The sequence below is a fragment of the Eretmochelys imbricata genome, chromosome 15 (genome assembly GCF_965152235.1).
Source record: "Eretmochelys imbricata isolate rEreImb1 chromosome 15, rEreImb1.hap1, whole genome shotgun sequence".
NCBI lineage: Eukaryota > Metazoa > Chordata > Testudines > Cheloniidae > Eretmochelys > Eretmochelys imbricata.
In genome coordinates, this window is record NC_135586.1 from 33223889 (window position 1) to 33237184 (window position 13296).

At 44.7% G+C, this 13296-nt stretch overlaps 1 protein-coding gene across 11 annotated transcripts in view; it reads right to left on the reverse strand.

Annotated features, from left to right (window-relative positions):
* CHEK2 (checkpoint kinase 2) overlaps positions 1 to 13296 on the reverse strand; it is a 58691-nt gene that overhangs the window by 23310 nt on the left and 22085 nt on the right. For 10 of the 11 annotated variants that reach the window (XM_077835309.1, XM_077835305.1, XM_077835304.1 and 7 more), the window contains 2 exons: positions 5053 to 5143; positions 768 to 876 (listed from right to left, as the gene is read on the reverse strand). In XM_077835309.1, coding sequence (XP_077691435.1) covers positions 768 to 876; positions 5053 to 5143 — 200 coding nt within the window. Of the gene's footprint in view, positions 1 to 767; positions 877 to 5052; positions 5144 to 5308; positions 5392 to 13296 lie in introns of those variants that run through there. The other variant, XM_077835314.1, reaches the window with a different exon arrangement.

A 13296-nucleotide genomic window follows, 5' to 3' on the forward strand; every position in this document is an offset into this window, starting at 1 on the left:
TAAACATGGTAGCTAACTGGCTATTCTCGTACCAGAGAAATGTTTCCAGAATAGCATAGTTGTACCAATCTTATTGTCAAGATGCAAATACAAAAGGTATCTTCTTGGCTAGTAAGATAATAAGCACCTGGAAACATTAACAAAGCGAGGAAGGAAACTGACAGCTGTTGCTGGTCTGAGATGCACCGCGTAAGGGAGAGAGGGATGAAATAATTAGCCTGAAAGGAACTGCAGGCACAGAACTCTGGAAGTGGAATTTTTTTTTCCAATCCTCCTCTTCTGACACTTTCAGGATTTGGGCCTACCAGAGCGAGAGATCCTTAGGCCTGTGCATATTTCTTGTAACATTTATCGTGGAGTTAACTGGAGCTTTTCTTGATTGTCTAAATAAGCTTTGATTTAAAATACTTTTGGATCTCAGGCTGTTTCTGGAAAAACTCACTATAGTCTGTCCCAACAAGATGTGAAGGATCCTTCCATCTCAGAGGAGAGGTAACAAAAGGAGTCTGCCTCTAGCCATATTTAACACCAAGACCATTTGCCCTAGACTATTAACTAATCTTAATTGTTTAATACACTTAATTTCTTACAAATGCTGTGGTTTGATTTATTTTTTTAAATATAAATATACACAAAACTTCACACATTACAAAAATACATCTGAATCCAGAAAACCTTAAATTATAGCAATAAACATTTATAATGTTCACAAAGGACTACCAAATACTTCAGAATCACTGCAAGATAGCTGAAAAATAGATACTTACTGTGTCACTCACAGCGCTTGTTATAAATCTCCGTTTATTGATTATCTTTACAGCAACTTTGTTACACGTGGTCCTCTCAAATGCCAATTTAACCTCTCCACAGGCACCACTAATATAAAAATTTAGTTATGTTAAAGCTTGCAAGCACTTTTCAATACGTTGGTGACAAATAAAAATAGATCAAACACAGAATGTGTTTGCTACTTGAGTATTACATGTGATTAGAATGCTGCTGTCTCCTAACCCGTTGAATGCAGCTGACTGGGTGTGCAGTATTTAGACACATCGGTAGTAGGCACATTAGATTAGGATAGATGCTGGTAGCCACCAATGTTCTAATATAGAAATCAAATTACAACCAAAACTCCAAACTGAAAGCTATTAAGAGAATACAGAGGACAAGCACTGTTGGCATTTCAGCTGCACAAATGGCTAAAAACACAACAACAAACTCTCAAAATGTATCTCTACGGTTTTGACTTAAGCTCACAAAGCCCACCCAGCCCCCATTAATATAGCCCAGTGGCAAAAGGACATTATAATACATAAAGTCCTGCACCATAAGGTTGCACAACACTGAGCAGTACATATAGCAACACATTTATTTTTGATTATGAGATTATATGAGGAAATCCGTACAAATCCACTCAGATTTCTGTTTTCACTTTGCTGCTCTTCTATGACCTACAAAGGCTTTGGGGAAAATTCCACTTTAAAGGCATTTTATATTAAAAGAAATATGGTCACCATTTCTCTCTTTTTTACTTGAGGACCCAAATAGTGATGTCCCGCAAGGGGTTACACTCTGACCTTCAGTTCTTCCCCCTGCTTGCAACCATGGGGTAGAAGAGGGATACTTATTCAGAAAGTAACTTGACTGCCAGCAAACTATTTCAAAGAGGTTTAGACTTGCGTGTTTTATTTTATTTTGTTTGGTAATTTACTTTGTTCTGACTTTCTGTTCCTAAAAAAACGGTTATCTACCTTTCGTAACTATGAGAAATGTTGCTCATGTCTCTTCCATTCTAGGTGTGTGCGGTCGTAGGAGCTTTTTGCCTTAGCGGCTTCCGTAGGGCCAGCCGTGGCATGCTCTGGAGAGCTGCGCTCATGCATTGGTATAACCGGCGCCGCCAGCCCTATGTCCTTTCAGTTCCTAATTGCCGACAACTCCGCCAGAGAGACAGGAGGTGCCTGCTGGGGATATAGACCGAGACCAGCCACGCTTGCAGAGGCTGAAGATGAAGTCGAGCAGGGATGACCATGTACATGCACGCGGCCATGTGGCCCATCAATCGCAGGCAGGTGGGGGCCATGGTGAGCTGATGGCTCCTTACATGAGAAATCAGGTCCAACATGGCCTGAAAACGTGTTTCCAGGAGAAAGGCCCTGGCCCACGTGCAGTCAAGAACCGCTCCAATAAACTCTATGTATTGAACTGGTGTTAGTGTGTGCCGTTGCACCCCATAATGCTTTATAGAAATATGCTTATGAATGTAAATATGACAAATGGAATGTTTTATGCTACATTCGCCATGTAACGTATCTTTTCAAAGGTTATGTTCTACTGAATGTATTCATCCTATTCGTATACATGTATCATTTTTATATCTGAAGTTATGAGTGTTGGCTCTATGCTTGTATTTAAAGCGTTCGCTGTAGGAAGCACCTAAGGCAAATCTGGTCAACATAGTGGGAAGGGGTTATTCAAGTAATTGGGAGTACTTGGCTAACAATGGACCTTGATAGACGCCAATGCACATCTGAGCTTTCCTGGGAACACTCAAACTAGCATGTGGACAATGGCATTGGTCTGTAAAGAACTGAGTCAAGCATGGACATGTGACTTGCCCATGTGACTCCGAAACTCCATCATGTAGCTGTAATTCTACACAGGGGGATAGAGGGGTTTCCACCCACAAGAGAGAGATTACATAAACCCCTGGGAAACCCCTCCATTTTATCTTCAGCTGGCTCAAAAGATAGCCTCTCCACCCCAAAGGATAACTGAAAGAAACTGGAACAAAGGACAGTAGCTACGGGGGTGTGAGTGATTGCTGGACCCAGACTAGAAGGCAGCCAGTCTGTCAAAGAAGCTTATTGGAACATCTCTGAGAGTGAGATTTATTTTAATTTAGTTTCCTACTGTATTAGGCTTAGACTTGCGTGTTTTATTTTATTTTGTTTGGTAATTTACTTTGTTCTGTCTGTTATTACTTGGAACCAAACCCTGCAGGAGGGATTCCTGAAACTTTTTGAGGCCGTCCCAAAGATTAAAGTTATATCTGCCCAACAGTACTTGATTCATCACCCGAAATTGTAAGCTGGTAGTCAAATAAATTTTTCTCCCAAAGAGATCAAGCTTTTTGGCCTCTTTGTTCTTGGGTGTCGAGGAGGTGTGACCCTGCTTGTGACCCTTTGGCCAGAACAAGATACTTCTTTTCACCCCCTAACAACTACACTTAACAACTACTTAACTAACACTATACAAACTATTTATAAAAGGCCCTAAGGCACAAAGTTTGTAGGAGAAAAAAACACTAGCTCTTGTTAAGCAAGAAAGGCACTCCGACTAACCACCACGGGCAATAAGAAGGAACTGAGAAGGAGTAGGACAGACAACGCCTGATATACCGCTGCATGAATGCGGCATTCCAGAAGGCGTCACAATTGGCCCTACAGATACCGCTAAGGCAAAAATCTCCAATGACCATGCACATGGTCATGCACATACCTAGAAAGGAATCGACATGAGCAAGCACTCGAAGAACTGTGAGTACCCAATCATATATCTGAGTTTCACAATTAAAAGTATGTTTTAAACCCAAGTCAATTTGAAGCATGAGGACCAAACCCAGCTGTTTTAAGGAAAATGGGTCTACCTGTGTGCCATAATTCAGAGTTCCAGTTTTAACTGTTTTCATCATTCAGAGCTGAAACCAGCGAACAGGCAGCTATAATCCCAGCAATCCGAGGAGCCCATACTCTGATGGTCCAGCAGCAGAATAAGAGATGTCAAAGCCATGTAGATTGGGAATGAATGAACAAATCTGCTAAACTTCAGATTTACCACGAGTGCTGTTAGCTACCTATTTCACCCTTGGACATTCAGAACAGAAGACTTATTTTACAGACAGCGTTGGGAACTTACTTTCAGGGGTACCATATTTCAAATAGGCAGTAACTAACCACTTACAAGACAGGCAACTGAAAAAAGGACTTTGCATTAAGAAGTAAGAACACTTTGCAGTGAAAAATTAATTTGTCCTATTAACACCTCAGAAAAATTCTACGAGGGAGAACACTACAGAATGTAAACTACTGTCCATCACTGATGCTAAAATTTTTCAAATACTCTCCGCAAAACAAACTTCTTCAACAAGGCCTTCAAATCCTACCTCCTCCTTTTAACAGCTTTATTTGCATACACAAGTGCTCCCTGGAAAGCAGAAGGAAACTATAGTGAAGGACAGATTAAAAAAAAAAATCAAAATCACCTCAGTAACCACATTATCTTGTCTTCAGTTTCTCCCCACACACATATTTAGCCAGTGCTTGCCCATTTCCTTCATACACTAACCTTAATGTAAACACAGCGGGACACAGGTCCACACCCAGATTCTCTCCTGCACAGAGACACTCCCTGAGCTGAGTGCATTAGGAAGCAAGTTACACCTCCTTGATTCTCACAGTATATTATTAATTTATTAGAAAGTCAGAGGGACCATTGTGATCACATAGTCTGACTCCCCTGTATAATTGTATTAGCATCCAGGTTTATAATATACAGCATAATACCTCCTGCCTAAGCACCAGCATTGATCTACTAATCTAAGTCAGAGCATTTTAGAGGCTATGCTAACCAGCTATGATCTCCTCTAATGGAAAATACACAAGTTGTGAATTGACATAATTCAGGTGTGCTCCACCCAACTCCTGCCCATTTTGCCAGGGTATGGTGGGGCTCCTGGCAAAGGAGACACTTACACTGATATATGCCAGGTGAAAACTGCCCTACACTGAGCGAATTCTCAGCTGGCCAGTTAAGGCCAGATTTCACCTAAGTGGCAAAAAGTGGCAGGAGGAGGATGAGAGAATCTGGACCTTCGTCTTTTATTAGTCTGTAAAGCACCATGTTTTGGTTTCTATTACCACAGTGCCTAGGATAGCATTATTGAAACAGTACTAAAATAATAGCAAATAGTTAATACTAGTTACAGTTCCAATACCATTCACACAGAACTAAAGGAAAATAAGTCCTAAGTATTTTAGTAAGTATGGTGCTTACCTTCCCAAAGTCTTTGACATGATATATTTCTCTCTGAATTCTCTGGGATACCCCGACTGATCATCCACCATAAGATCAGAAAATACGAACACTGGGAAGATGAGTGGAGATAATTTTTGTTACTAACTCTAAAGATTTTGTTATAAGGAGTGACTACTATTCCTAAATTTTAATATTCAACAATTAAGAGAGTGCTGTATGTTAGAAATAAACATATAACCGAAACAAAAAATTATATTAAAAAACGGGTACCTACCTTTTTGAAACTGTTGTTGTCTAAGATGTGTCACACATGTACATTCCACCGTAGATACATGCATGCCCCATGCACAGATGTTGGAGATTTTTGTCCCTCAGTGGCACCAGTCAGAGTTGCTGGAGCGCCCTCTGTCGCCACACGCTACTGCATGCTGGTATAAAAGGGCAGAGCCACCCCAACCCCTCTCAGTTCCTTCATACTGGACAGACTCCAATGTGGAATGCACATATGCAACCCATCTCAAAGAGCAACAGTGACAGAACAGTAAGTAATATTTTTTTTTCTTCGAGTGATTACACACGTCCATTCCACTATTGGTAACACAATCAAACACACATGGAGGTGGGTTCGGAGTCTACCTGAACAGAGATTGTAAGACCATCCATCCAAAAATGGCATTGTCTCTGGACAGACAGGAAACGGCATAATCAGAAGTAAAAGTGTGGACTGAAGACCAAGAGGCTGCTTTACAAATGTCTACAATCTGCACTTGCATCAAGAAAGCTGCAGAAGGTGCCTGCGCTTTGGTAGAATGCGCCAAATACACTAGCTGGAGGAATTGTATTAGCCAGTAGGTAGCATAAACAAATACATGAAGAGATCCAAAATGGGATTTTCTGAGCAGAAACTGGTTAGCCCTTAGCTCTGTTTGCAACTGCTACAAACCACTGCATATAGGATCTAAATGATTTAGTCCAGTCCAGGTAGAAAGCTAAAGCCCTTCTTGCATCCAAGGAGTGAAGCTTTCTCTCATTCCTATGTGCATGGAGTTTTGGAAGGAACATGGGCAAGCAGATTGCTTGGTTAACATTAAAATTAGAGACTACTTTCGTGAGAAGTTTTGGATGAGGATAGAGATATATCTTCTCCTTATGGAAAACCGTAGGGGGGCTCTGACACCTGAGCTCTCAACCCTCCCACCCTTCTGGCTGAGTTAATTGCCACAAGAAATGCTACCTTCATGGAAAGGTGAAAGAGGGAGCAAGCTGCCAGGGGCTCAAAGTGGGATTCCCAATGAATTTTGCTAGAATTAAGTTCAGATCCCAAGGAAGGATGTGGTCTTGAATGGGGAGGTATAATCTGACCAAGCACCGTAGGAATTGTGTGATGATGGTGTGTGAACAAGGGATCTATCATCCACCAAGACATTGAGGGCTGAATTAGCCACTAGATGCATCTTTACTGAGCTAATCCCAAACTCTGTAGTAGACAGAGTAGTAGACAGTCCAGCATGAGGCCTAAGGGTGCCCGCTAGGGAAATGCGCCTTTCGCACAACACTAGGTGGAGAAGTGCTTCCACTTCACACCAGGAAAGTGCTCTTAGTTGAGGGTTTTATGCTATTCAACAGCACTTTCTGAATATCGTTTGAGAAGGACTTTTTAAAGAGTGTCAGCCATAAAAGCATCCATGCTGCTGAATTGGGATGAAGCAAGCGCTCATGGTCCTGGGAAATTACATCTGGATCCAATGGGCAGTCTGACCAAAAATGATATCAGGGTCAAGTACCAGTATTAATAAGGAAACGCTGGTGCTATAAGGAAGAGGTCAGCATGGTCTTGTTTCACTTTAAGAGGTCTCGGAAAGGAAAGGAAAGGAAAGGAAAGGAATCAGAGGGAAAGCACACAGGAAAGACTTCTTCCACGACAGAAGAAAAGCATCTGCCAACAAGCCTGGGCTGAGTCTCCCTTGGGAACAGAGCTGCTGACATTCCCTGTTCACTTGGGAGTCCCCCAGAGTTGGAAGATGGACCTGACCACATATGCAAGTAGTGACCAATGATGCTGATTGCAGAAGGATCTGCTCAGCTAATCTGCTAACGTGGTCTGTTTCTCTGGAAGGTAATAAGCTCTGAAATTAACTAAGTTGTCTATACAGAAGTCTCCGAGGCAAACTACTTCCTGCCCCTCCTGTTTACATGAACATGACCCCTCAAACAGCCAGAATTAATTTTTTTCCCCCCACTACGTGGGGGAGGGAGGCCACACAGGCTAAACGTACCACTTATAACACCCTGATGTTTATGAGAGTCTCTAAATCTTGAAATGATCAAAGACCTTAAGTCTGCAGGGACCCCATATGAGCTCCCCACCCCAGAAGAGACACATCTGTGATGAGAATGAGAGTTGGTAGTGGGGGAAGAAAGGGAATCCCCCACGCAAACTTTTAGAGGGTCCACCCACCAATCTAGAGATGACAAAACTAATGTTGGCATTCAAACCATTTTCTCTAAATGGTGGCAACTTGGGGAATGCACTGATGCTAGCCATGCCTGCAGCTTTCTGAGGTGTAATCTGGCACGCTAAACTACATAGGTATATGGTGCCATCTGACCGAGAAGACTGAGGCAGCGGTGTACTGCTGTGGAAGGAAAAGGCCTGGGTAGAGACCGTCAAATCGTGGAAGTCAACAAATGGCTACGCAGGTGGTGTTGGAGAGAAGGCTTTGGATTCTTTGACCATGGGATGGTGTTCCAACAAGGAGGAGTGCTAGGCAGAGACGGGCTCCACCTAACAAAGAGAGGGAAGAGCATCTTCGCAAGCAGACTGGCTAACCTAGTGAGGAGGGCTTTAAACTAAGTTCACCGGGGGAAGGAAACCAAAGCCCTGAGGTAAGTGGGGAAATGGGATACCGAGAGGAAACACAAGCAGAAGCGCGCGAGAGGGGAGGGTTCCTGCCTCATACTGAGAAAGAGGGACGATTCATAGATTCATAGATATTTAGGTCAGAAGGGACCATTATGATCATCTAGTCTGACCTCCTGCACAACGCAGGCCACAGAATTTCACCCACCACTCCTACAAAAAAACCTCACACCTGTATCTGTGCTATTGAAGTCCTCAAATTGTAGTTTAAAGACCTCAAGGAGCAGAGAATCCTCCAGCAAGTGACCCGTGCCCCATGCTACAGAGGAAGGCGAAAAACCTCCAGGGCCTCTTCCTGGACTCTTCAGCGACTTATCTCAAGTCATAGAATCATAGAACAACAGGGTTGGAAGGGACCTAAGGAGGTCATCTAGTCCAACCCCCTGCTCAAAGCAGGACCAATCCCCAATTAAATCATCCCAGCCAGGGCTTTGTCAAGCCTGACCTTAAAAACTTCTAAGGAAGGAGATTCTACCACCTCCCTAGGTAATGCATTCCAGTGTTTCACCACCCTCCGAGTGAAAAAGTTTTTCCTAATATCCAACCTAAACCTCCCCCACTGCAACTTGAGACCATTACTCCTTGTCCTGTCCTCTTCTACCACTGAGAATAGTCTAGAACCATCCTCTCTGGAACCATCTCTCAGGTAGTTGAAAGCAGCTATCAAATCCCCCCTCATTCTTCTCTTCTGCAGACTAAACAATCCCAGTTCCCTCAGCCTCTCTTCATAAGTCATGTGTTCCAGCCCCTAATCATTTTTGTTGCCCTTCGCTGGACTCTTTCCAATTTATCCACATCCTTCTTGTAGTGTGGGGCCCAAAACTGGACACAGTACTCCAGATGAGGCCTCACCAATGTCGAATAGAGGGGGACGATCACGTCCCTCGATCTGCTTGCTATGCCCCTACTTATACATCCCAAAATGCCATTGGCCTTCTTGGCAACAAGGGCACACTGCTGACTCATATCCAGCTTCTTGTCCACTGTCACCCCTAGGTCCTTTTCTGCAGAACTGCTGCCTAGCCATTCGGTACCTAGTCTGTAGCTGTGCATTGGGTTCTTCCGTCCTAAGTGCAGGACCCTGCACTTATCCTTATTGAACCTCATCAGATTTCTTTTGGACCAATCCTCCAATTTGTCTAGGTCCCTCTGTATCCTATCCCTGCCCTCCAGCGTATCTACCACTCCTCCCAGTTTAGTATCATCCGCAAATTTGCTGAGAGTGTAATCCACACCATCCTCCAGATCATTTATGAAGATATTGAACAAAACCGGCCCCAGGACCGACCCCTGGGGCGCTCCACTTGACACCAGCTGCCAGCTAGACATGGAGCCATTGATCACTACCCGTTGAGCCCAACAATCTAGCCAATTTTCTACCCACCTTATAGTGCATTCATCCAGCCCATACTACTTTCACTTGCTGACAAAAATACTGTGGGAGACCGTGTCAAAAGCTTTGCTAAAGTCAAGAAACAATACATCCACTGCTTTCCCTTCATCCACAGAACCAGTAATCTCATCATAGAAGGTGATTAGATTAGTCAGGCATGACCTTCCCTTGGTGAATCCATGCTGACTGTTCCTGATCACTTTCCTCTCATGTAAGTGCTTCAGGATTGATTCTTTGAGGACCTGCTCCATGATTTTTCCGGGGACTGAGGTGAGGCTGACTGGCCTGTAGTTCCCAGGATCCTCCTTCTTCCCTTTTTTAAAGATTGGCACCACATTAGCCTTTTTCCAGTCATCCAGGACTTCCCCCGTTCGCCACGAGTTTTCAAAGATAATGGCCAATGGCTCTGCAATCACACCCGCCAATTCCTTTAGCTCTCTCGGATGCAACTCGTCCAGCCCCATGGACTTGTGCATGTCCAGCTTTTCTAAATAGTCTTTCTCCACAGAGGGCTGGCCATCTATTCCCCATGTTGTGATGTCCAGCGCAGCAGTCTGGGAGCTGACCTTGTTAGTGAAGACAGAGGCAAAAAAAGCATTGAGTACATTAGCTTTTTCCACATCCTCTGTCACTAGGTTGCCTCCCTCATTCATTAAGGGGCCCACACTTTCCTTGGCTTTCTTCTTGTTGCCAACATACCTGAAGAAACCCTTCTTGTTACTCTTGACGTCTCTCGCTAGCTGCAGCTCCAGGTGCGATTTGGCCCTCCTGATTTCATTCCTACATGCCCGAGCAATATTTTTATACTCTTCCCTGGTCATATGTCCAACCTTCCACTTCTTGTAAGCTTCTTTTTTATGTTTAAGATCCGCTAGGATTTCACCGTTAAGCCAAGCTGGTCGCCTGCCATATTTACTATTCTTTCGACACATCGGAATGGTTTGTCCCTGTAACCTCAACAGGGATTCCTTGAAATACAGCCAGCTCTCCTGGACTCCTTTCCCCTTCTTGTTAGTCCCCCAGGGGATCCTACCCATCCGTTCCCTGAGGGAGTCGAAGTCTTCTTTCCTGAAGTCCAGGGTCCGTATCCTGCTGCTTACCTTTCTTCCCTGTGTCTGGATCCTGAACTCAACCAACTCATGGTCACTGCCTCCCAGATTCCCATCCACTTTTGCTTCCCCTACTAATTCTCCCCGGTTTGTGAGCAGCAGGTCAAGAAAAGCTCCCCCCCTAGTTGGCTCCTCTAGCACTTGCACCAGGAAATTGTCCCCTACGCTTTCCAAAAACTTCCTGGATTGTCTATGCACCGCTGTATTGCTCTCCCAGCAGATATCAGGAAAATTAAAGTCACCCATGAGAACCAGGGCGTGCGATCTAGTAGCTTCTGCGAGCTGCCGGAAGAAAGCCTCATCCACCTCATCCCCCTGGTCCGGTGGTCTATAGCAGAATCCCACCACTACATCACTCTTGTTGCTCACACTTCTAAACTTAATCCAGAGACACTCAAGTTTTTCTGCAGTTTCATACCGGAGCTCTGAGCAGTCAAACTGCTCCCTTACATACAGTGCTATATACAAATGCAAGAAGCCTGGGAAACAAGCAGGGAGAACTGGAAGTCCTGGCCAGTCAAGGAATTATGATGTGATTGGACTTGGTGATGTGAACAGAGGATTGGTGGGATAACTCACATGACTGGACTACTGTCATGGATGGACATAAACTGTTCAGGAAGGACAGGCAGGGCAGAAAAGGTGGGGGAGTTGCATTGTATGTAAGGGAGCAGTATGACTGATCAGAGCTCAAGTATGAAACTGCAGAAAAACCTGAGAGTCTCTGGATTAAGTTTAGAAGTGTGAGCAACAAGGGTGATGTCTTGGTGGGAGTCTACTATAGACCACCAGACCAGGGGGATGAGGTGGACGAGGCGTTCTTCCGGCAACTCACAGAAGTTACTAGATCGCAGGCCCTGGTTCTCATGGGAGACTTCAGTCACCCTGATATCTGCTGGGAGAGCAACACAGCGGTGCACAGACAATCCAGGAAGTTTTTGGAAAGGGTAGGGGACAATTTCCTGGTGCAAGTGCTGGAGGAACCAACTAGGGGCAGAGCTCTTCTTGACCTGCTGCTCACAAACCGGGAAGAATTAGTAGGGGAAGCAAAAGTGGATGGGAATCTGGGAGGCAGTGATCATGAGATGGTCGAGTTCAGGATCCTGACACAGGGAAGAAAGGAGAGCAGCAGAACACGGACCCTGGACTTCAGAAAAGCAGACTTGGACTCCCTTAGGGAATTGATGGGCAGCATCCCCTGGAAGAATAACATGAGGGGGAAAGGAGTCCAGAAGAGCTGGCTGTATTTTAAAGAATCCTTATTGAGGTTACGGGGACTAACCATCACGATGTGAAGAAAGAATAGTAAATATGGCAGACGACCAGCTTGGCTTAACAGTGAAATCCCTGCTGATCTTGAACATAAAAAAGAAGCTTACAAGAAATGGAAGATTGGACAAATGACCAGAGAAGAGTATAAAAATATTGCTCGGGCATGCAGGAGTGAAATCAGGAAGGCCAAATCACACCTGGAGTTGCAGGTAGCAAGAGATGTTAAGAGTAACATGAAGGGTTTCTTCAGGTATGTTAGCAACAAGAAGAAAGTCAAGGAAAGTGTGGGTCGCTTACTGAATGAGGGAGGCAACCTAGTGACAGAGGATGTGCAAAAAGCTAATGTACTCAATGCTTTTTTTGCCTCTGTCTTCACAAACAAGATCAGCTCCCCAACTACTGCACTGGGCAGCACAGCATGGGGAGGAGGTGACCAGCCCTCTGTGGAGAAAGAAGTGGTTCGGGACTATTTAGAAAAACTGGACGAGCACAAGTCCATGGGGCCGGATGCGCTGCATCCGAGAGTGCTAAAGGAGTTGGCGGATGTGACTGCAGAGCCATTGACCATTATCTTTGAAAACTCATGGCCATCGGGGGAAGTCCCGGACGACTGGAAAAAGGCTAATGTAGTGCCCATCTTTCAAATAGAGAAGAAGGAGGATCCTGAGAACTACAGGCCAGTCAGCCTCACCTCAGTTCCTGGAAAAATCATGGAGCAGGTCCTCAGGGAATCAATTCTGAAGCACTTAGAGGAGAGGAAAGTGATCCGGAACAGTCAGCATGGATTCACCAAGGGCAAGTCATGCCTGACTAATCTAATTACCTTCTATGAAGAGATAACTAGCTCTGTGGACGAGGGGAAAGCAGTGGACATGTTGTTCCTTGACTTTAGCAAAGCTTTTGACACGGTCTCCCACAGTATTCTTGCCAGCAAGTTAAAGAAATATGGGCTGGATGAATGAACTATAAGGCGGATAGAAAGTTGGTTAGATTGTCGGGCTCAACGGGTAGTGATCAATGGCTCCATGTCTAGTTGGCAGCCGGTATCAAGTGGAGTGCCCCAAGGGTCAGTCCTGGGGCCAGTTTTGTTCAATATCTTCATAAATGATCTGGAGGATGGTGTGGATTGCACCCTCAGCAAGTTTGCAGATGACACTAAAGTGGGAGGAGAGGTAGATATGTTGGAGGGTAGGGGTAGGATACAGAGGGCTCTAGACAAATTGGAGGATTGGGCCAAAAGAAATCTGATGAGGTTCAACAAGAACAAGTGCAGAGTCCTGCACTTAGGACGGAAGAATCCCATGCACCGCTACAGACTAGGCACCAAAGTGCTAGGTAGCAGTTCTGCAGAAAAGGACCTAGGGGTTACAGAGGACAAGAAGCTGGATATGAGTCAACAGTGTGCCCTTGTTGCCAAGAAGGCCAATGGCATTTTGGGATGTATAAGTAGGGGCATTGCCAGCAGATCGAGGGACGTGATCGTTCCCCTCTATTCGACATTGGTGAGGCCTCATCTGGAGTACTGTGTCCAGTTTTGGGCCCCACGCTACAAGAAGGATGTGGAAAAA